Source organism: Musa acuminata, chromosome BXJ1-3 (genome assembly GCF_036884655.1).
Source record: "Musa acuminata AAA Group cultivar baxijiao chromosome BXJ1-3, Cavendish_Baxijiao_AAA, whole genome shotgun sequence".
In the NCBI taxonomy this organism is placed as follows: Eukaryota; Viridiplantae; Streptophyta; class Magnoliopsida; order Zingiberales; family Musaceae; genus Musa; species Musa acuminata.
The window spans coordinates 36,631,294-36,655,649 of record NC_088329.1 but is presented as its reverse complement, the minus strand read 5'-3'; the positions used below and the strand labels follow the sequence as shown (position 1 = coordinate 36,655,649).

General features: G+C 37.1%; 2 protein-coding genes and 1 long non-coding RNA gene across 4 annotated transcripts; 1 reads left to right on the top strand and 2 right to left on the bottom strand.

Annotated features, from left to right (window-relative positions):
• Nucleotides 1–27: 27 nt before the first annotated feature.
• Nucleotides 28–9,697, bottom strand: LOC135627070 (uncharacterized). The gene is made up of 2 exons (XR_010492526.1): nucleotides 9,380–9,697; nucleotides 28–375 (listed from the first exon to the last, which is right to left on the bottom strand). It is a non-coding gene; the product is annotated as an uncharacterized LOC135627070 (long non-coding RNA).
• Nucleotides 9,698–9,910: 213 nt separating this feature from the next.
• On the top strand, nucleotides 9,911–13,231 carry LOC103979397 (V-type proton ATPase 16 kDa proteolipid subunit). Its single transcript, XM_065133018.1, has 3 exons — nucleotides 9,911–10,133; nucleotides 10,247–10,532; nucleotides 12,908–13,231. The coding sequence occupies exons 1-3, from the start codon at nucleotides 10,058–10,060 to the stop codon at nucleotides 13,038–13,040; spliced, it is 495 nt and encodes a 164-aa protein (XP_064989090.1). The 5' UTR covers nucleotides 9,911–10,057; the 3' UTR covers nucleotides 13,041–13,231.
• Nucleotides 13,232–14,634: 1,403 nt separating this feature from the next.
• On the bottom strand, nucleotides 14,635–20,948 carry LOC103979396 (probable serine/threonine-protein kinase At1g01540). Of its 2 annotated transcripts, XM_009395530.3 has the most exons (7): nucleotides 19,772–20,948; nucleotides 16,794–16,898; nucleotides 16,561–16,683; nucleotides 16,288–16,458; nucleotides 16,062–16,191; nucleotides 15,766–15,975; nucleotides 14,635–15,042 (listed from the first exon to the last, which is right to left on the bottom strand). In XM_009395530.3, the coding sequence occupies exons 1-7, from the start codon at nucleotides 20,353–20,355 to the stop codon at nucleotides 14,911–14,913; spliced, it is 1,455 nt and encodes a 484-aa protein (XP_009393805.2). In that variant the 5' UTR covers nucleotides 20,356–20,948; the 3' UTR covers nucleotides 14,635–14,910. The 2 variants fall into 2 exon arrangements, with proteins under 2 accessions (XP_009393805.2, XP_009393804.2); XM_009395529.3 differs by having other exon boundaries at nucleotides 16,062–16,458.
• Nucleotides 20,949–24,356: the final 3,408 nt, after the last annotated feature.

Here is a 24,356-nt window from a genome sequence, read left to right as displayed (position 1 = left end):
TTTCACCTCATTAAAAATTGGGAGATATACACCAAAAATGTAATGCTTGAAAAAGGCAAGATGTGCATTTTATATTGAGATATGTAAATCATCAAGTAAAGCAAGCAAGTTTGAGGAGCTACTCATCCTACATTGATGACAAATTAGGAGATAAAACTGTGGTCCTCTGTGGCTATAATAATAAATACAAGATTTTATCTCGGGAAGGAATGGCAGCACTAAAGAGTAGACGTGCACGCAGGCAGGTGTGTGTGGATATAGAATGCCACATATACTGCATTAAATAAGTAGTTCATTGAATTACCTTTCCCCCTTTTTGTGACCATGTTTATGTAGCAGCAAATTGTCTTCAAGTCCATTGGCAGAAATGACTGCCTGTGGAGAAGAATTTTCATGTACTTCAGTGGGAAATGTCATGTAAGTGCAATGAATAATCCATATACATTAGCATTGAGCAGAGACTAAAGACAACATATATTTTCCTCATCAAGAGCAAACTGAATCAAATACCATGAGACCACAAACTAGTATGCATGCAGGAACTTCAACCACCTAACTTGAAGAAAGCCAAGAAAAAAAGTCAGGTTTCAACTTCAAAACAGCAACCACATGTCGGTACCGATGTAAGAATCATGTATGCCAAACAAAAAAACCTATGTGTATCACTTGTTTAGAACATAAGCATCTTGAATGCAGGAAACAGAAACAACTTGGGTGCAGGATTAGACAGTAAAAATGCTAAAGCATGAGTTCGACCGAACCCTGGGCGACAAACTGTATTATGGAACCAATACTAATAGCTCTATGGATGCCAACTTCTGTCATGACAAATGTGATTTTAGTAATGATTACAGGACACTACCCAACTGCTGTTCTTATGATAACCTTCTGTGGTCATATAAGCAAAACAAAGTAACTGATGCTTGTCAACTACAAATGTAAAAATATTTTATTTTCATGAAGACTCGGCGTAACCAATGAAAGCTGCTTCTCACAACATATGCAGGGAATTTGAAATTTTTCTTTACATGTAATTTTAATAATCTAAGACTGTCTTGACAGTTAGTTCTTTGTCTTTTTAACCACAACAACACTAGCTGGTCCGAATGTATTAGATATGATTATTTGTAGAAAAGAAATTTTACATCTTGTACTGCAAGTATTTGCCCGTAACAGAGTTAAATGGTTACAACACATCCAGAAAGCCAACCTCATTGATACATTACAGTTTCATGTTGTTGCGATTAAAAAGTTATCAGATTCCTAAAACAAAAAGAAAATCACAAAATGGATTCCGTATATAAAGACATTGGCGTGACAGATATAAATAGACGATGTGAAATCCACAAAATAGATGATAGGTTACAGTCAATGGCTCAGTAAATGGCTCCATCGTAGTACCGAAAGACAAAAAAACATTTCACACTCAAATGAACAGATTGGAATTTCCAAATGATTCCAGGAGAAAGTGAGAAAGTTTCCTTTGGGCATATAAAGTACTGACAAAACTGGAGGTGATGAATGATCTATTACCAAAAAAATCAAATTAACAATTCTTCTCCAACAAAATAATATCTTAACAAAATTCGATGCACAATACCAGTGGCCTCTGCAAAGTAATGGAAATCCTTTTTTTACATTCATTCAGGCAAGATAGTACAAAATGAAATACCAAATAATTTTTTAATTAGAATACCTGGCTTACACAAAGTAGTCGTACAAAGTTGGGAGCAGGTTTACAAGACAATGAAAACTTACCAATTCTATGACCCAGCCATAGAAAATGTTCTGTTCTATCATGGAGTCACATTATCCATTTTTCACGACGTATTATTTGTCAATAAGCAATTATAATTACACAAGCATTTTAATAGTTGAACACAAAATTGATACTTTTACACCAAGTAAGAATATTTAACATATTGACTGTGAAAGCAACAACTGCAAAAAAAAAAAAAAGCACCAACAAATAAATTATGATCAATGTTTCGATAACTCTGAATGAATAGCAAGTCCTAGAACCAGAGAACTGGATGTTCAAAAGATAAAATAGAAACTTTCATCTGTAAGTCTCCTCCAAGATGGGTTGATGCCATACATCAAATGACAATATTGCTAGCAGCTTGGCTTCCTAATTGGAACACATTACCTTCGGGTTAAGAACAGCTCACAGAATAATAATAACTACTACTTGCCTTACCAACATTCAACAACCACAATATGCAACATCAAGGCAAATCTGTGTACTTGAACCATGACAACCAACAAACCTTAACAGTAGTTCAGTGTGTCTTTAGGTCAGCCAGGTTACCTTGACAAATATGGTTCACAGCAATGGTACTGACTCTTTTTCCTTTTCTTTGATCATGGAGTTCCTTTTTAGATTCTCATTGCCAAGCAATATACAGAACTGCCTGATGGTCTCCCTTGTCTAACCACTCCATTCTCATGGGGCCATATGTGAGACTTCCACATCATACAGCTTTGTCCTGAACATCTTCCTGCTTGATCTTCACTCAAGTAGGACTGCTATTTGTCTGATTGGTTCAGAATCTAAATTTAGAAATATTATCTGAAAAACCCAAATCAGAACAGAGTGATACCATCTCTGTCACGCCCCTCAAATATCTATGATATTAAAAATTTTTCAACACAAATCCATCCAGGATCCAAACACACATTTAAGGTCACTAAGAAAACATTCAGATCAAAATTTCACCTCTATAATATACAAATTTATAAACCCTGTGCAGTTCATAAACATACAACACATCGTTCAATGATTCATAAAATCTGAACCCAACTCATCAAAATAATAACCACAACATAAATTCACAATTATGAGAGTCTATACAGTCACAAAACCAACGTATACCATAAGTTCATATCATTACACGAATTAAACTTAACATTCCAGAATCCTACACATGAGAGATCCTTCAAACTTATACAAAATCCACAAGTTTAGATTCATCGTCAACATTTCATTAGATGCAGAGTGTACTTATACAACAAAAACATATATATTAATAAAGATCTGCCCAAAATCTTTTAGCTTTCAATTGCCTCAGCCCAATCTTAACATTTAAGCGAGCAATAAGTTATCCTGAAAAATTTATACAGCAACGGGGTGAGCATATAAAGCTCAGCAAGTGACTAACATATCCATGGTAAAAGAGGGCAATTTTCAGACAAATAAGGTTTCATAATGCAAGGCAGAATATAAGAATCCATAGACATAATCTTATTAGGTGTAGAATCACAAATATCATTTCAATCAAGCATAATTGGTTCATACAGATGGAGCATAGAGTAATTGGAGCATATCAATAGCATGAGAAATGTTCCGGAGCATATCAATGGCCTATGGAACATTTCGAAGCATAAAAATAACAAATGAAACATTTTGGAGCATATCAAAGGCGTACGAAATGTTTCGGAGCATATCAATGATAAGTGAAATATTTCGGAACATATCAATGGCGTATGGACCATTTCGAAGCATTTCAAAGATGAATACGAAACAGAAGCTCAAATGTCGAATTTGACGTTGCATTCATATCATTCATATCCAAAGCATGTATAGAAACACATAACCAAAGCTCTGGATACCATATCAAACATACAGAAGGTGAAATGGGACCATAACATAATATGGTACATCCATTTCTGAATGACCACCAAACATAAGTCTCCCACGTCTGGGAGGTCTCCCATGTCTGGGAGCTCCATCCACCCACGTCTGAGTGAAGTCATAGGGGCCGGCAGAGCATCTCAGGCTCTATGCATAACTCCCTTCACCATTTCTGGCGAAGGTTCACAATATCACACAAACACTATAGTACAAAAGGATAGTATGAACAATGAATAACACATATCGGAAGCACACGCGGAACAACAAAACGTATATGTGCCTTTACGAGTCAATACGAAGTAAGCAATAATCTTTCACAATTATATTCAGATTTGAAAGCAAGGGCACACATGGAATCCAAGCAATCACATACAACTCAATTCAAATAAGAAGGTTAGATGAATTCGATATCCGAAGGAATGAAACTAGAATAGGCACACATCGAAAGCAAATGCGGAACAATGGGTTATACATGTGCCTATATAAGTCAATGTGATATAGCATAAACGTTACAGAATATGTTCAGGAATGGTATTAATTTATAGACAATAGCAAACGAGAATTCAAACATTAATATAAGCCATAATTGAATGAAGGGAATTGAACAAAATCTATTTCCAAACGAACGAAAACAGAAGATAAGAAATCGATCAAAGCTCGATTTCTGACAGAATTCGAGAGGCTCATTGGATAAATACTTCAGATTGTCAATTATGCTCCAATACCCTCAAGAAGGCTATTGTCGAAAGATATATCAATCTATTTTCTGTTGAAACAAGTTTCGTACGAATCATGGTTTCCAACAAGGAGTTACCTTTGATTTGGTAACACAAGGTCAAAAACAAAATCACTGTTTTGCAGAATTCATAGAGTCAGATTCAACAGATAATAGGGTAGGCATTTGAATTCCAAATTTTTCAATCTATATGTCAAAAGAAATGTCTAGTTTCGAACGAAGTCAGTTTGGTACAAATCAGAATTTCCAACAGGGACTTATAGGTATTTTAGTATCGAAATGTCAGAAATTTTGATCCCTGTTCTGCAGCATCTATAGGCTCATTTGAAACAGACGTTTGGGTAAGTATTCGATGTCCAAAATCTACAAAATCAGTGTCAAAAGAAAGATATAGGAGTCTAATTTCAAACGAGCTAGGTCCTGCCTGAATCCACAGTTGGTGCTAAAAATTATAGCTGAAACAGTGTATAGGGGTCAGTTTACCGAAAAAATTTCAGATCATTGGTTTTATGTCCAAAGAGAGAAATATCAGGTTCTAAGCATAAATCTTTCAGAATCAATATAGGAACATAGACTAATACTTCTGTAGGATGGGGTTAGAACACTTGCCTTTGAGAATTATGACCCCAATTGAGAAGATTTGAGTAAGAAACCTCAAAGCCCCAATTTTTTTTTTTTCTTCTTCTTCCCCCTTTTTTTTTCCTCTTCTTCTTTCTTTCTTTCTCTGTTCATCCACGTAGTTGCCTTCTCTGGTTCCTTAAGAACGAAGGCATAGAGGCTTAAACGATGGGATTTGTAATTTTGTGCATTTTGTAATTTAGTCCTTGTATTTATTATATTTACGATTAGGTCCTCATGGTTTACATATAGGTCCTCAGATTTTTTTTTCTTTTTGAACAAATCCCCCAAATCTTATGAATAAGTTCTCAGATTCATATTTTTGTTATTTTATCAAATTTAAAATAGATACTTACATTACAACTAGAAACTTATACGAAAATTCAGAAATGAGGGATGTTACACTCTCCCCCCCTTAAAAGAAAAATTTAGTCCTCTAAATTTATCATACCTCTATCGATGAAAAGATGAGGATAGACCTTTTTCATTTCCTCCTCTAGCTCCCAGGTTGTTTCCTCTCCAGAATGATGTCTCCAAATTACTTGCACCAGAGTGATGACCCGATTTCTTAGGATCTTTTCCTTCTTATCAACAATTTGAGTGGGTTCTTCTACATAAGATAAACAAATTTAAATTACTGACAATAGAAGACGAGATATTGAGTTTGAAATCGGAGATTTTGTATTCTTAAAGGTCTCCCCTTCCAAAGGCATTATAAGGTTTGGGAAGAAAGGAAAGTTAAGCCCAAGATTTATTGGACCTTTTGAGGTTCTTGAGAGGGTTGGTTCTGTCGCTTACAGGATTGCCTTGCGACCAGCATTGTGCCATATCCATGATATATTTCATGTTTCGATGATTATGAAGCATATACCTGATCCTTCTCATATCATTGAGTATGAGCAGATGGAGATCGATAAAGATTTATCTTATGTGGAAGAGCCCACTCAAATTGTTGATAAGAAGGAAAAGATCCTAAGAAATCGGGTCATCACTCTGGTGCAAGTAATTTGGAGACATCATTCTGGAGAGGAAACAACCTGGGAGCTAGAGAAGGAAATGAAAAAGGTCTATCCCCATCTTTTCATCGATAGAGGTATGATAAATTTAGAGGACTAAATTTTTCTTTTAAGGGGGGGAGAGTATAACATCCCTCATTTCTGAATTTTCGTATAAGTTTCTAGTTGTAATGTAAGTATCTATTTTAAATTTGATAAAAGAGCCAAAGTATGAATCTGAGAACTTACTCATAAGATTTGGAGGATTTATTAAAAAAAAATCTGAGGACCTATATGTAAACCCTAAGAACGTAATCGTAAATATAATAAATACAAGGACTAAACTGCAAAATGCACAAAATTACAAATCCCACCGTTTAAGCCTCTCTGCCTTCGTTCTTAAGGAACCAGAGAAGGCAGCTATGTGGATGAACAGAGAAAGAAAGAAAGAAGAAGAGGAAGAAAAAAGGAGGAAGAAGAAGAAGAAAAAAAAATTGGGGCTTTAAGGTTTCTTGCTCAAATCTTCTCATTTAGGGTTATAATTCTCAGAAGCAAGTGTTCTAACCCCATCCTATAGAAGTATTAGCCTATGTTCCTATATTGATTCTGAAAGATTTATGCTTAGAATCTGATATTTCTCTCTTTGGACATAAAACCAAGGATCTGAAATTTTTTCGGTAAACTGACCCCTATACACTGTTTCAGCTATAATTTTTAGCACCAAATGTGGATTCAGGCAAGACCTAGCTCGTTTGAAATTAGACTCTTATATCTTTCTTTTGACACTGATTTTGTAGATTTTGGACATCGAATACTTACCCAAACGTCTGTTTCAAATGAGCCTATAGATGCTGCAGAACAGGGATCAAAATTTCTGACCTTTCGATACTAAAATACCTATAAGTCCCTGTTGGAAATTCTGATTTGTACCAAACTAATTTCGTTCGAAACTAGACTTGTAGACCTTTCTTTTGACATATAGATTGAAAATTTTGGAATTCAAATGTCTACCCTATTATCTGTTGAATCCGACCTTATGAATTCTGCAAAACAGTGATTTTGTTTTTGACCTTGTGTTACCAAATCAAAGGTAACTCCTTGTTGGAAACCATGATTCGTATGAAACTTATTTCAACAGAAAATAGATTGATATATCTTTCGACAATAGCCTTCTTAAGGGTATTGGAGCATAATTGACAATCTGAAGTATTTATCCAATGAGCCTCTCGAATTCTGTCAGAAATCGAGCTTTGATCGATTTCGTATCTTCTGTTTTCGTTCGTTTGGAAATAGATTTTGTTCAGTTTCCTTCACTCAATTGTGGCTTATATTAATGTTTGAATTCTCGTTTGCTCTTGTCTATAAATTATTACCATTCCTGAACATATTGTGTAACGTTTATGCTATATCACATTGACTTACATAGGCACATGTATAACCCATTGTTCCACATTTGCTTTCGATGTGTGCCTATTCTAGTTTCATTCCTTTGGATATCGAATTCATCTAACCTTCTTATTAGAATTGAGTTGTATGTGATTGCTTGGATTCCATATGTGCCCTTGCTTTCAATTCCTTTCAAATCTGAATATAATTGTGAAAGATTATTGCTTACTTCGGATTGACTCGTAAAGGCACATGTACGTTTTGTTGTTCCGCGTGTGCTTCCGATATGTGTTATTTATTGTTCATACTATCCTTTGTACTCTGGTGTTTGTGGGATATTGTGAACCTTTACCAGAAATGGTGAAGGGAGTTATGCATAGAACCTGAGATGCTCTGCCGGCCCTTATGACTTCACTTAGACGTGGGTGGATGGAGCTCCCAGACGTGGGAGACCTCCCAGACATGGGAGACTTATGTTTAGTGGTCATTCAGAAATGGATGTACCATATTATGTTATGGTCCCACTTCACCTTCTGTATGTTTGATATGGTATCCAGAGCTTTGGTTATGTGTTTCTATACATACTTTGGATATGAATGATATGAATGCAACGTCAAATTCGACATTTGAGCTTCTGTTTCGTATTCATCTTTGAAATGCTCCGAAATGGTCCATACGCCATTGATATGTTCCGAAATGTTTCACTTATCATTGATATGCTCCGAAACATTTCGTACGCCTTTGATATGCTCCCAAATGTTTCATTTGTTATTTTTATGCTTCGAAATGTTCCATAGGTTGTTGATATGCTCCGGAACATTTCTCATGCTATTAATATGCTCCAATTACTCTATGCTCCATTTGTATGAACCAATTATGCTTGATTGAAATGATATTTGTGATTCTACACCTAATGAGATTATGTCTATGGATTCTTATATTCTGCCTTGCATTATGAAAGCTTATTTGTTTGAAAATTTTCCTCTTTTACCATGGATATGTTAGTTACTTGCTGAGCTTTATATGCTCACCCCGTTGCTGTATAAATTTTTCAGGATAGCTTGTCGCTCGCTTAAATGTTAAGGTTGGGCTGAGGCAGTGGAAAGCTAAAAGATTTTGGGCAGATCTTTATTAGTATATATGTTTTTGTTGTATAAGTACACTCTGCATCTAATGAAATATTGACGATGAATCTAAACTTGTGGATTTTGTATAAGTTTGAAGGACCTCTCATGTGTAGGATTCTGGAATGTTAAGTTTAATTTGAGTAATGATATGAACTTATGGTAAACGTTGGTTTTGTGACTGTATAAACTCATATACTTGTGAATTTATGTTGTGGTTATTGTTTTGGTGAGTTGGGTTCAGATTTTATGAATCATCGAACGATGTGTTGTATGTTTATGAACTGCACAGGGTTTAAAAATTTGTAGATTGTAGAGGTGAAATTTTGATCTGAATGTTTTCTTAGTGACCTCAAATGTGTGTTTGGATCCTGAATGGATTATCATCAATAATATTTTGAGGGGCGTGACAGAGGTTACATACATACATACATACACTACTACTACTACTAACTACTACTACTTCTAAAGCCACCATTCAGTGACTCCCTAAAAGACAAGTAGAGTTCAAGTGACATATAGGGAGGCTTCAAAATAATGACTTGAGAACACTTGCTCAAACATTTGGTAGGCGTTTCCTTTGAACAAATTAAATCGATTTAAGTATGAATAAAGAACTAGGATTTCCCAGGGAGAAAAAGCACAAAGCAGTCGCGAAATCAAATATCGATAGCGCATTAAAAACAATAAAATGCCTAATTAAACTACAAGAAAACAGGAAAAAAGAAGAAAATAATCCGTCACGAGGAATCTCGAAGTCAAATCCGAAGAAGTTTCCAGCTTTTCTTAGATCATAGGCAGAAACTTTTCGATTGATCTACAACAGAGTAGAAACTTCATTTAGGACAGAAGAGGAGAGACACCGAAATCAGATCAAAACAAAAACCTAGGTTTTCCAGGCAACGAACACAAGATCCAATCTCGATGGCAGGCAAGATATTGGCCTGCAGAGACGACTTCTTGGTCCATCACTACGCTGGAGAGACGGGGAGAGGGGAAAGGAGGACGCATGGCTCGAGCAACGGATCGCGGAGCTCGGATTGAAAACTACCGAAGGCATCACGGATGAATGAGTGAACATTAGATCAGAGTTCGCTTGGAGTACGGTTTTGCTCTCCTCACGGATCCATCCGCCGCTTCGAGAGCCGCCCCTCCCCACCCTGAACCCTGTCTCTTCTCCCGTTCGATGGACGGTTGACGGGAAAGAGGCAACCGAAACCTTCATACATATATATATATATATATATATATATATATATATACATATATACATATATACACATATATATACATATATACACATATATATACATATATACATATATATATATATACATATATATATATATAATGATCTAAATACCCCCAGCGAGGTAATTATAGCATAGGGGTGTTTTAGTAAACTTAACAACCACAGAACCGATCCTCCGTAGGTCTCGTCTGCCTCGGATCTCTTTCCTTCTCTCCTCGTTAGCGTAGGAATAGAACGAGGTCGAGGGAGGAATCGAGATCGGAGGATTGGGGTTTCGAAGGATCTCCTGGGGCTTCTTTGATCCCTGCGACGATGTCGTCTTTCAGCGGCGATGAAACAGCCCCCTTCTTTGGCTTCCTCGGCGCCGCGGCCGCGCTCGTCTTCTCCTGTAATCCCTAGAATCCTCCCCTTTTTTTCTTGCATCCTGCGGAAATATTTACCGTTTTCATCTGGTGTAGGTATAGTTTTTGTGTTTTGATGGTCTTCTGGGGCCGTTTCCAGGTATGGGAGCGGCGTACGGGACGGCGAAGAGCGGCGTCGGGGTGGCGTCCATGGGGGTGATGCGGCCGGAGCTCGTGATGAAGTCGATCGTGCCTGTAGTTATGGCTGGAGTGCTCGGGATCTACGGATTGATTATTGCTGTGATCATAAGCACTGGGATTAATCCCAAGGCGAAATCGTATTACCTCTTTGATGGGTACGCTCATCTGTCCTCTGGGCTTGCTTGTGGCCTCGCCGGTTTATCTGCGGGTATGGCCATCGGGATCGTTGGTGATGCTGGTGTCCGGTAAATTTCTTTGCCTCTGTTTCTCTCTACGTATACAAGTTCTAATCTTGGTTATTGTCATGGTTCTCAGTGAAGGTTTGACTTTTCTATATATTGCTTCTTGCTAACTTCTCTGGTGAGTTGGATATCATGAGACATGCATCTTTAGAATCTGGATTGTCGTTTTTGTACTTCTTGCTGAATGATTGATTGACTAATTTGCTATTGCAATCAAAATAGGCCATAATGAGCAACATCATCTGTGGGGTTCTTGGACTTCATGATTTTGAGAGAGAGAGAGAGGAAACTTGTTTAAAGTTAGCAAAGATAAGAATGATGTTTTAATTTTTTTTCACATTATACAAAGCTTCAATCATGTCTATTGTGCTTAGGCATGCGTTTTATAGATCCATCTCGTCTCAACAACCTAGGGATAAAGAATGTAGGAATCAAGCTTATCAAGTCCTCTGATATAGACAAAAAGTTAGTGATTGTGTTTATTGGATGAATTGGATGGTTGTATCATGTATGTTCGGTCTTAGGTGGACCTTCAGCTCCTTTGGCGGGCTTGCAGGGAATTTTTTTATTGTTGTCACATCACAATAAACTGTAAAAGGGGAGTTCAAGGTGCACAAAAACAACAGGTTCGAGTAAAGAAAATATACTAAAGAAAGAATCGTCGACATTGAATTAAAGTGAACAGCAAAAGTATGGAACTAGATAGAATGAATACTAGGATACTATTGAGACTTGATACCTTTATATGTCTGGATGTGTTATGCTTCACAAATCCTTGAAACCAAGATTGCGCTTTCTGATTGTGTACAGAGTCTATTCAGAGTTATATACTGAACAAACATTAGACCGGTGCATCAAACATATATGTGCAACAGAAGTAACATCTGGTACAATAACAAACCATACTTGAGTAAAATCCGAGAAAAAAAGATTCAGACATTTAGAGTTAAAGAGAGCACCAGTGTTTCTACTATCATAGTTTTTAAAGCAGGAATTCTCAAAATTAAGAAGAAAAGGAAAAAAACTCAGTCCAAGCATGATACTCCTGAACAAATTCCGTTGCTCTGCTAACAATGACAAAAGGCACTTTACTCCATTCTACGAAAGCAACTGATTAAAAAAAACCTTAAAACTGTAAAAGCCCATGATGTTACAATAATCACATAAAAAATGAACTTGCCAATGGAGATAGAATTGTTAGAAATCTTTGATACTTTTGGGCTTATTTAATTCCTCAGGTGCAGTGCGATCTGAATTGTTAAATTGCTATATCTTGCATATGCTTTTAGTTTCATTGTTCAGCCTCATCATATGACGTTGGAACAAGTCAAAATGGAAGCGTAGAATAAATATTCTGTTCCTTTCATGGTTCTTTGTTTATCACTTGGTCATTAGGTTTATATGATTGAGAAATGTTTGTTCATACTGTGAATCCAGATACCTGCAAAATACTGGTCTTAATGAAACAATCTTTCTCTAGCTTTGGTTGATTGCATAAACAGGTTTAGATTGCTCTCTTTATGTTCGAGTTACTTTTCCATTAGTTAATATATATATAAGGTGTTTCTTTATGGTAGCAATCATAATGTTTGTATTTTTTTATCCGTGGTTAAAATATTCATAAATTACTATCTTTTCCTCATCTTTGATTAGCAAAAATGCTTTCTTTCTCTTAAATTGGGCAAAAGACTTTCTTTTCCTTTGGATTGGGGAAAAACACATTCATTTTCTTAAGTAGAATTACACCTACCTTGGTGTTTTATGTACCTTTTCCAACTTATTATCAAGTAAGTAATCTTGTAGTTTAACCGCAGTTGCACTTGAACATAGACATGGTGCTGAGATTTGTAGAGGCTCAGTTCTTGTCCAATAAACACTTTAAGTAGGCATTTTAATGTTAAAGAATTTGCAATGAACTTTAGTAGACTGACCTATTTCTTTGATGCCCTTACCCCACTATGGTGGTGAACGAGGAAGCAAGAGCTAGCTTAACTGACCTTATTCTCCTTTTATATTATACACATTTCTTTTGGCTAAAAGTTATTTACTACAACTGTCGCTCATCATGCATTTCATGACTGTCAGCAAAGTAGGCAGCCCCGTAAAGTCAACGTGTGTATTACCTTTTTTCTTGTTTTGTTTTATTTTTTTCATTTAATTATTGTATAACATGTGTACTGGATGCTTACACTGGCACTCGGATATCTGCACATAGACAAGTGTATTAACCTTGTTGATCACAGGGTGCAAACACGTTTTATGCAACATAACTTATTTGAGGCATACCATTGAATGTGATCATAGATTGCCGAAAAGTTAGACCTAATATGACACAGAAAATCAACAATTTTAACGGATTATGTTTATGTTGATTTCAGGGCCAACGCGCAGCAGCCAAAGCTCTTTGTGGGCATGATTCTTATTCTCATTTTTGCTGAAGCACTTGCACTTTATGGCCTTATTGTTGGCATCATTCTCTCTTCCCGGGCTGGCCAATCTAGGGCAGATTAAGAAACATAAACATCTATAACTGGCAACCCCTTTTAAGTTCATAATTAACACACAGGTGGCTTCTTACCGGTTTTGCACATCCATTCTGTTTAGTATATTTGTTTTAAGGAAAATTTCCCTACTGTATTTTCTGACATATATTTCTTGGGCTATCGTAAATTTATAATGCAAGTTGTCAGTTGCTTATGGTACTTCTGCAGTCATTTATTAGTTTGGTAAAATGAAACATAATTGTGTTCATGTTCTTAGAATTGAAGTATGAGCTTCAAAATTCAGATTCACTTGAGTATTCAAAATCTCATAGAAAAATACAGATTTAAATCATTGGCGAGTGTAGAATTACATGTTTTTGTCAACCCCTGCAGCATGGTTGTCTTTGTAATAAATACCCAGGAACTCAAACTACAGTATAGCTAGAGTTATGGCAAATCTTTCTCTAGATTTTTATTATCTTCTAGTGATTAGAGTGCTGCAATCAAGAACGAGAAGGCACGGACCGTCACTTGATTTTTTTTTTCTTTTCGTGCAATGTTATTCTCTGTGAAGATGATCAACTTCTGTAGGAAATGTATGATCAACTTCTATAGGAAATGTAGGAAATGTTATTCTCTGTGAAGTCACGGACCGGCATTTCTTTCTCTCCTTCATGCTTGATAACACTGGAAATTTTGGATCAGGTCAGATCAATTACACCATATCAGTTTGATTACCAAGATTGATTGTATCATATTGGTTGTGGAAGAAGTGACTAGTTGCTTAATGTTAAATAAAAAAAAGGAGTTTGATCCAAGCTGAACTCCAACATGACTCGAGTCGATCGTGTCTTCGACGCAATCGTATCTCTTTTTGTGCTCTTCGATCGTGTCTTTGACTCAATCGTATCTCTTTTTGTGCTTGATGTGTCCTAGGGTGAATCATATTCTACGTCCAATGCGACTTTCATAGTTAAAGCATCTTCCACACACACTCAACTAAAATGTGCTTGATATGAGTTCAACACGACCTCCACGGTCAAAACATCTTCTCATACTCGATGCATCATAACAAGATATTAAGTGTACGATGTGGTTGATGTGTCTCCCTTAGGCCGTCGTAGTTGAAGCATCTCCTCATGCTCGACATCGCCTAACCAAACAGAAGCATGTGCCTAAAACATCTCTTAGCATTCGATGCATCCTAATCTAATAAAAACATGTGATGTGCTCAACACTGCCTTCACGATTGACACATCGTAGCCAAGCAAAAGCATACGATGGGCCCAACGTACAAACCACAACAACTCTTAGAGCTCCTTCTCTTGCAAAAAAAAGATTTATCTCATTAAATCAAGTTATAATTCAGGTTCAATAGCAAACCATCTCGATGATAGGATTAAGTAAGAAAATTCAAGTTCGAATTCTATGATACCAACAAAGTACTGATTCAATCAATTGATCGTCCGTGATCTCAAATTTGAGATGCCTTTGGTTCCCTGTATGTGTGTAGTATTTTGCAATGATACAGTATGAAGTTTGATCAGAAAGCAAGATAAACAAGGAATTGAAGGGAGATTTTAGAGCAATTCGTCATGATTGGTGCAGACTATACAAGGCAATTCATCAAACAAAAATCCACTCGAAAGAGCTTCATCAAGTACAAATGAAGAAATGATACAGCATAGTATGGTCGATGGCACATAGCTTTGTACACGAGAACTAACATGAAACAACATATACAAACGGAGGCTCAACATTCATCTGAGCCACTTATCGACACAAAGAACAAGTGTGTATCGACAATTAGGTTTCTGAGATGTTGCTTGGTCTTGATACAAGAAAGACTGGGAGGCATTTCTGTATCATCGGAGAGATCTTTTCACCAGCGAGAATGTCTAACATCTTGTGCCACTCTCATTCCCGCTATTAGCACCTGATTCGGTGGTCACAGGCTGTTCCGGTAGTCTTTCTTTGTCTCGTGGACTTTCATGGCTTGTTTGCCTTGGATCCTTTCCTGCTCGACGATCCTGAAATCAAATATACAACAGAAGATAGAATGAAACCTCAGAAAATTTCAGGATGAAAAGGAGTTTACTGCCAAAAAGGAACTCAAAATAGAGGTCATATGTAGAAGATACTCTTTACAAGACTGAAATAGGAAAGGCGGCTGTAGAGAAGATAATGGCACAATATGACACTTACTTTCTACTGGAAAAATAGGTAAATAGAGTACCAATTGTATTTTTCCATTGAAATCATGTTCTAATAACAAAAGAAAGTGCATTTCTTGAAATTCTAACTTTCGAGCCACAACCTAATCTTTACCGCATCAAATGAAAAAGAAAAAAATAAAGCGTTGCTAATCCAACAGGTATGATGATTACTAAAAGATCTAAGATACTTCTTTTGAGATGCTAATCTAAGCTGGTAACCTAATCTAACGGCCAAGATAACCAGAAGATAAATTGGAAAGGCTTGTTTGCCTTGGATTTTTTTTTTTCAAGTTTCTTTTTTTCAGTTGTTTTTCTTTTCTTTTTTCGGCGCGCGGGGGGGGGGGGGGGAGGGGAGTTGGGGTGGGTTGTTAGGTGTATCCGAGCTTGAAGAGTAGCACAAGAAGTATCAAAACATAGGTACTATGATACTAAAATATATAATAAGTAATAGGACACTTAGAATGCAAGGAGAAAAAGCAGGGAAAAAAAAACAAGGTTTTCGGCAACAGTAACTCGTATGATGATGAATCGACTTACATCTCGGTAAGGGAAATCATCGACTTCAAGCATGTGAATAATATGTCCCATCTTTGGCCTCTTCCGTGAATCAGGATCCACACATCGTAATGCAACTAAAAGTGTTCTTTTTAATGCCCTTGATGACGGTTTCTCGGGAATTTTTGGATCCAAGACACCTTCAGAATTTCGATTACTTACCATTGTCTTAAGCCAATCTACCAGATTAACCTGAAAAACAGATACGACTCGATGATTACAATTAAGTAGCTCTCAGACTAACATCTCAAACTTTAGCATGCAAGATTAAGACTAACCTCGCCTGGTGGTCTGCTGTAGTCGACTGGACTCCGACCAGATATTATTTCCATGATAAGAATGCCAAAGCTATATATGTCACTTGACTCATTTAACATACCAGTGCTAGCATACTCAGGAGCCACATAACTACAAGCAAGAAAGAAGCTAATGTTATTTATCAGTCTTTGCAACAATATACTTCTTCCATGTATTACAAAGTTGCAAAAGACAGTATTCACGAACCCAAAAGTTCCCATCACACGCGTGGTGACGTAGGTCCTCCCTGAGCCTAGTAGCTTGGCCAGTCCAAAATCTGAAACCTTGGGAATCCACTGCTTATCAAGCAGTATGTTACTTGATTTAATATCTCGGTGAACAACCTTTGGCTCTAGCCCTTCATGCAAGTACAGTAACCTACACTTGAACATTTATGGTCTCATAAAGCAAGAAATTAATCAAACATTATATATGTCAAGGTTAAAGCACAATAAGCAGCACAGAAAGTTAGAAACGTACCCTTTTGCTGTACCAATTATAATGTTCATTCGAATTTCCCAAGTAAGAGGACTGGAAGGACCAACATCCCCATGAAGCCATTGCTCTAAATTCCCATTATCTATGTATTCATAAACAAGCATCCTAAATTGCACAGACAAAAGATTAGAAATTATCTTTGTTTCAGTTGATTTCCAACACAAATGTGCTGGAATTACATCATAAAAGGACAAGGATAGAAACTGATAATATACCTATGTTCACCTTCTGCACAATATCCTAGCAATCTCACTAGATTCTTGTGGCGAACACGTCCTATTGCTTCCACTTCAACCTTAAATTCCTTCTCAGCCTGGCCCCTGATACGACAAGTGAATAGGTCAAATTAAGCCACCGCCTTGGATAATACTATATCTGTTCTTGGATATCTAATTGGATTAAATTTTTTGTGCAGATAAAATCTCCTCATTCATTAAGATGAGACAGAAATTGGGTTACCTTTTCCAAATGGGATTCATGAAAATTATGAATATAAATGACAGATCCCCTACTATAGCATACTGCAATTCTGCCACTTAGAACTTCTAAATTTCTTTAAAGTAACTTTATTGTAAAGTGAAAATATAATGAATTTGAAGAATATGAAAACTATTTGAGTGCCTTGATCTGAAGTATATTTGACATGGTTTTCCCATGATACAGGTACTGAGGTGAATGCATACACTAATATTGATGCATGAATATAAATAGCAATAGATACTGATTGAATTCCTAGTCCACTTACAATTATTCTAATATCAGGTCCAGTAAAATATTCTCTTGCCAAATGAAAATGGAGATTTGATAGTAGTTGGAATTATTTCAATACTTAAACATCATGCATTCAACATTGGTTTATTGTTGCTAGTGATACACATCTCTATCAGTTATATAAGCTCATATATAGAGATGATTGTAACAGGCTTTGTTATAACGGACTTGTATCTATTGTGAACCTTCTGTGATATCAAGTATTTTGTGGCTAAAATTTCAACAAAAGATAACTTCTAATGTCTAAATCCATTCAAGGAAAAAACATCATAATCGCTTCATTGCAAATCCCACAAAAGTTCCAATTATTACACCTGAAAATCCATCCTTCCAGCACTTTTACAGACCATTTCTTGTCAAAATGAATTGTAATGTTTCTTTCATGGAAGTCGCAGATAGCATCAATCGTTCAAGCTTGTCATTTTGAAGTCTACGTAGATAAAAGATAACCTAAATTTCTTCCATCACCATCTTAAGGTACAGTGTCAATCATTCTAAAAAATAATCCAGAATACCTATCTTGGCAAAACAAGATCGCTTCTTGGCAATACTCTTTCGTCATTGACCAAGGGAGTTTTAACTCAAGCGGTTTCTCTTGCAACCAGCCAAGGTGGTGAAACTACCTTAATGAGATCTGTGCTTCTCAATCTAAAGCAACACTAGTGCATATGAAATACAATCTTCAAACATCAAAGAAAGGATCTTCTAAACTGCAGGATTATCTGCACAAAATTAAATCATTTTCAGATCAGTTAGTAGACACTGACGAGGTAGTAACTAATATAGATCTCATCGCTTGTGTACTGTGTGTACTGTTTGATCTAAGACCGGAAATTGATCATTTTGTTGTGATACAGTCATCCTCAAAGTTAAATAGTCATTATAAGCATAAAAAAAAAGCAATGTGAAGGCTTCCATGTTCAAAATCAGAACTCTAGCGACAACACAGGGTGGAAAGATCAGTAACAAGACTGTCCAAGATCTAGACATACAGCCAACAAATGCCATCATCACTTTGACCAGAGCCAGGTGTTAAACTTTCACCCAACATGGTAGAAATGCTTGCTTCATCCTCAACAACTACAAATTCATGTTGGTATCCAGATTCTGGTGCAACCAATCACTTGACCTCCAATTTAAATCCCAATTCACAGCAATTATGCCGGATCTGGGCCAAGTGCTTCTGGATAATGGTAATTGTTTTTCCATAGATCGCACAGGAAACATCATTATTTCAACTAATACTTGGTCATTACATCTCAAGCAAACCTTTACTTTCATCGGCTACAATCTTCTTAGTACATCAAAATTTGTCTGATAATAATGGTCTGACATAGGAACGTAAATTTACATTTATCCCTATAATTTATGTCAGACAACACTTCCAATAAGTTTACATTTATCCATATAAATTTATAGGGATGTAAATTTTGATGACTTGAGGAAGAACATTGTTACAATGGGAAGATTACTCGTTTGTTACTTAATTGATCAAAGTTCAATTTGTGAAAATAGTGTCTTTACTTTGTAAGGATAAGACATCGTAAATTTATCTTCCTCAAACAAACACCCCCCCCCCTTTGGTGAGAGCCTTGTGCATTGGGTTTGACACTTACGTAAAGTTTGATGAGTAAACATTTTCATCACAATTTTTTAACCAAGATTCACTTGATTCCATTTGTAACCTTTGCAATGTTGACCGTGTCCAGGAAATATACAAGGGACAGACCTGAATTGGATTTTTGGTTGTTATAAACTCAAAGACAAGGGAACAAATGAATCTAAATGGGTATATTGTGTCAAATGCAAGCAAAAAGGCTTAAGAGACAGAATCAAGGCATATTTTGTCATCAAAGCTACTTGCAAGAGGAAGGAGTTGACTTCACAGATTCATTCATTCATGTGACCAAACCACAATCATTAAAGTGATTGTCTCTGTAGTTCTCTCGCCTGGCTGATCCTTATGACAACTTTATATGAAGAAGCATTTTTATGTGATACCTAACAAAAGGATTATATATAACAGCCACAAGGGTACATTACTATTTCTCAACCTCATTATATTTGTGAGCTATGGAGACTCTTAAGAGGGCTATCTGTTAGCCGTCTCTTCTAACGAATATTTTGTTGCAGAAATCTCTCCAAGAGATATATTGCACATGGATAATTTCATATAAGGAAAATCGACAGAAGACTGTCTTCATCCCAAATTCATTTCCCACATCTATATATGCACATGCTAAGGCTAAGGCAGATGCAAACTATCATCTTTATGCATCAACAGACATACCAAGTGGCAGTAGTTAAATTGGTTCTGCTGTTCTACATGCAAAATCAAGTTGAAATAAGATCTTGATGAGTAGGTCTAATGAAAGATTTTGTGCTTAAAATACTACAGAATTATAATGACTTGAGTAAGTACCTGTTATTCAACAAGTTCTTGACTGCAATCTGAGTGCCATCTTCCAAGACACCATGATAGACAATGCCATATCCACCTTCTCCAATGACATTCTCATCTGAGAACATGCCGGTTGCTACCTCAAGCTCCCTCAAGGTGTACCAGTGGCCCCAGCCCAAGTGGGACACCTCAGGGACCGAGGCCGGCGCCTGGTCCACCGACCGGCTCTCTCCGCTCCCATGCGACGACCCGCCACCCCCGCCGCTGCCGCGCTCTGGGTAGGTGATGCGGTGCTCCTTCCCGGTCTCGACGTGAATCCTCTGCAGCATGATCGGCTTCTCCTCATCTGGCTGCTTGCTGGCAAGAGGAGAGGGCTCGGCTTCGGAGGAATGGGAAGGCGCAGATCCAGCATGTACTTCTTGGATTTCTTTGGGGACTTTAGGGATGGTGTGCTTCCGGGAGGAGCTACTGCTGCGCTTGTAGGCGATCCAGAGGGAGATCAGGAAGAGAAGGAGGACGAAGGCGACGCCAATGCAGATGCCGACCACAGCCCACAAATGGAGCCCAAAGATGACTGTTTTCTTCGAGAGATCGTAACCAGACATCGTTGCCCCCTCCTTTGTCTTCTTGGTGGGAAGAGAAGCTCAGCTGTTGCAAGAGACTGCGATCCAGATATGGAGATGCAACATGCGTGGAATCATAACAAGTGGTGGAAAAAAAAATCAGATTTTGGGAACAAAGTCGATGAGAAAAGGTGTGGAGAAGAGCAAATTTTGGATAAAGATCAAATCTTGGAAGAATTTGGTTGCTGTGATGCTTAGAAGAGGAGGATGAGGTGGAAATCTAGAGGGGGAAGAAAGATTCCAAGTCCCTCGGTGCTTGATAGTCTGCAAAATTGACAGTGGCAAGGAAAGAAACCAGCACAGATAAATCAAAAAGGCAAAGTAGCAGAGCTACACTAAGCCATTAACGGAGGAAGAAGAAGGTAGGCTGTGAGATCCAGCAGAATCTTCAAAGACAGCAACAAGGAGGGAAGAGAGAGAGGCGACAGAGAAGGGCATTGCAGCCAATTCAAGGGGAGGAGAAAGCGAGAGGCAAAGGTTTTGCAGCTGTCATGATGGGACCAATGAGGAATAATAGCAGCAGCCTCCAACCCACTCATCAAAGCACAGTCGACTTATTTATTCTACTCAAACTGCTCGTACTGTGGTGCATCAGCTCTTCTGAAACTTCATACTGTGATCATACATGTAGATGATGGATTGCACCCCATTAATGATGGTGGAAATCAGTGCATCAGATCTCATTCTCTCAGATGGAGGCCTTGGCCTTGTAGTGTTCCAGTGTCAAGGCGATAGCCAAATTACAAGAAGCAGCAGATCACATGCTATTCAAACTCCATGAGTATGAACATATTGAACAATGAAGTGAGCATTTGATTCTACTCTAAAGAAAGAAAACAGCTCATCAAAAGACATCTCTTTAGAAAAATACTTTTTTGGTCCTTGGATTGGGTCATGCTCGAGAGGACAATTCAATGGTGATCATTGAATAATTGAACACCCATCCCTTCCTACAATCAAATTTCTAAAGCATCTGATCAAGTAGAATCTTTATTTGCTCTTGATTTGTCCCTTTTAATTCTATCTAACTTGTTGATGTTGAATGGTCTACATCTCTAATTTGGAATTCACAGCTTGTATATGAGTAAGATGGTTTTGACTTCAGGGGAACGCAAATCTCGACGTTACCATTCAACCCACCCTTGCTTACACCGCAATTCACCACAATTGAGAGACCAATTTACTATGGCAGCCTATTGAATGGGAGCCAGCAATATCACAAACACCAACCGGGCAATATTAACTTGAACGAGTTTGGGTTGGTGAAGTGGTACCATCTCGTCTTCGCTTTCTCCTTTGCGCGGTGGGCCGTCGTCTTCTCTCTTCATATTGCTTGATGTCCTGAGGTTGAACACCGAAAGGACGCCTCCTGGAGAGGGAGGTGTCCGTCGCCATTGGTAGGAGGGGCGTGGTTTAGGTGCGAAGCACGCGCAGACGCTGTTTGATGGCAGTGGCCACCTCTCGCCTGCGTTCGCGGGCGCCTGCGCTTTGGATCGCATCGTTTTTAGTGCTTCTTTTACCATGGGCGGGTCACCTACGGTCCTACCGCATTTGACTGAATTGCGGGACCCACTCGGGCAGCCGACCTCGTCAACGGCAAAGATCGGTGGATGAGCGGGTACGCGACCAAATAAGTAAGATAAATATTGGTCGCTGGAATTTAAAGCGATATATATATCCCATTTTTTTTGTATTTACCGATCTAAATTTAAATGTAAGAGATATAATAAAATGAAAAGGACTTAACGTATACATCATAATAATAATTCTCCATATGGATTATTAATACTCTTCCAAAAACATCAAAACAGTGACGTTGAAACTCCAACTTACCATTAATTATCCTTTCCAAGTGTTTCTATTTATTTTTTTTATTTTTAAATTTGTAATTTTATATTTATTCATTTAAATTTAAGTGTAAAAAAGAATAATCAAATAATCAATGAAAATACATGAGATATTTTATGTGACCACTAGGCTTAATGGAATAGTTGACATAATAACTTTATAGAGGATAAACTACGTTAATAGTAGTATGACTTATTATGTTTTAGATAAGAGTATAACTCATGTGATCCTTATAATACATGTAAGAGATATTATGTTTTAAATATTTAAAAATTTAATACTTTTTAAAACTTATAGGTACATAAAATTTTAGTATTATAAAATAAAATATATGTAATAGTTAGATATTCAGAGTGAGATATGTGTATTATCAAACTTTTTTAAAGATAAATATGTTCATTTCTAAACTTTCAAAGGATAGATATGTAAAAAATAATTCATTTTCGATATAGTATGTATATACATCTCCCTCTGATCTCTCTGTAACCGTTATTATTAAATATATAATTTAATAATAATATAATTATTCTCGTTAAGATTCATAATTCATTATCATGAATTTCTTCATTAATTATGTTTTAAATGATTTCAATTTTTTATTCTTTATACATGAAACTGTTATTATTAAATTAAATATTTAATATCATTAAAGTTCCTCATTATAGTTCAAACATTACAAATTTGAATTAATTCTTGAACGTTATGAATTGGTGATAATAAATGTTCTTGATGGGAGAACATATATATATATATATATATATATATATGAGGATTTTGGTCCATGGGCTCAATCATCTCTTTGAAGCGAAAGAGTTTCCTACACAATCTAAACGAGAGTTCTGAGTCGAGAAGTGCCAAAGTTCAAGAAAAATTTCTGTATAAATTTTTAACAACAATGACCGGAGGTACGCTATTTTGTTTCCGCATCAATTTTTATTGTGTTTCTATTATAATAATTTAGAAACACAAGTTGGTTTGAGTGATTTCTTACCCTCTCTTCGAATATTAATATCAATGTCTAGCTCAACGTGACTACGTAGATATCGAGGTCCAACAGACGAAGTAATAGAGATTGAGGGGGCCACATGCCATCATTGAACTCTTTCTTATGGTCATAGTTTCAACGAGGGACAATGAGCAAATCTGTGGCACCAAAAGCACCAACGAATTAGGAAGATGAGAACGTTAAACCCTATTATCTTCCGATGAGAACTTTTTGTTGGGTCGGTCTTCAATTATGGGGCCTGAAGAGTTGGATCGAAGAGTTGCTTTTCAGTGAAGCAAACTCTAATGTGCAATCTTACCCAATGTTTTCAGACTGAAATGAAATGTTAAATAGTAATGATCGAATGTGGACATAACAAAAATACAATGTTAATACAGTAATTATTGCATGCGGACATAAGCTCAAGTCTACGTTCATTCCTCTGCACGTAGTTGCTCATGCATTAAGAAACGTGCGTGATTGATGTACATAGTGCGTGACATGGAGCACTATAAATCGGTGTCCATTCGGAGTGCATTGCATCCGTGTCCATCGAAGACACTCTACGTAATGCAGGTGAATGAATTCATTGAACGGTGAGCCGTACCCACTTTTCGCGATCACAGAGCACAAAGGGAAGTGGTGCTCATTGTGGAGGGGCCATACGGAATAATATTAGGTCGACACGGTTCAGTGAACCACCATGAGATCAAGACACATGGCGTGTTTATGGCCAAAAGAACATGGTAGGAAAGAACCTTAGTGATCCCTACCTTCGTGTCTCCCAATTCTTGATTGCCCTTTCTCTGTCTTCCAAAAGGTCACTCGAGAATAATGTTCCCAAGGAAAAGAACTGCTAGTGTAGGAGGAATCTTGTTTAGCTAGCAATACGGAGTTAGGGAACACTATAAATCTAATTTTTTGTAATAAAATATTAAAAATAAAAAGCAGATGAAAAAAAATATAATAACGATGAAGGAGAATGACACGTGGATTTGGTAGTCGGCAGCGCACAGTCTGCTAATGTTGGGTTCAACCTAAACTAGAGCTCATAGAATCCAATCCCTCGAATCGTGAGGTCGGCAACGGAAACATGGAATGAAAAGGAAGGAGACGAACGCAGCGAAGACAACGACGACGCTGAACACGA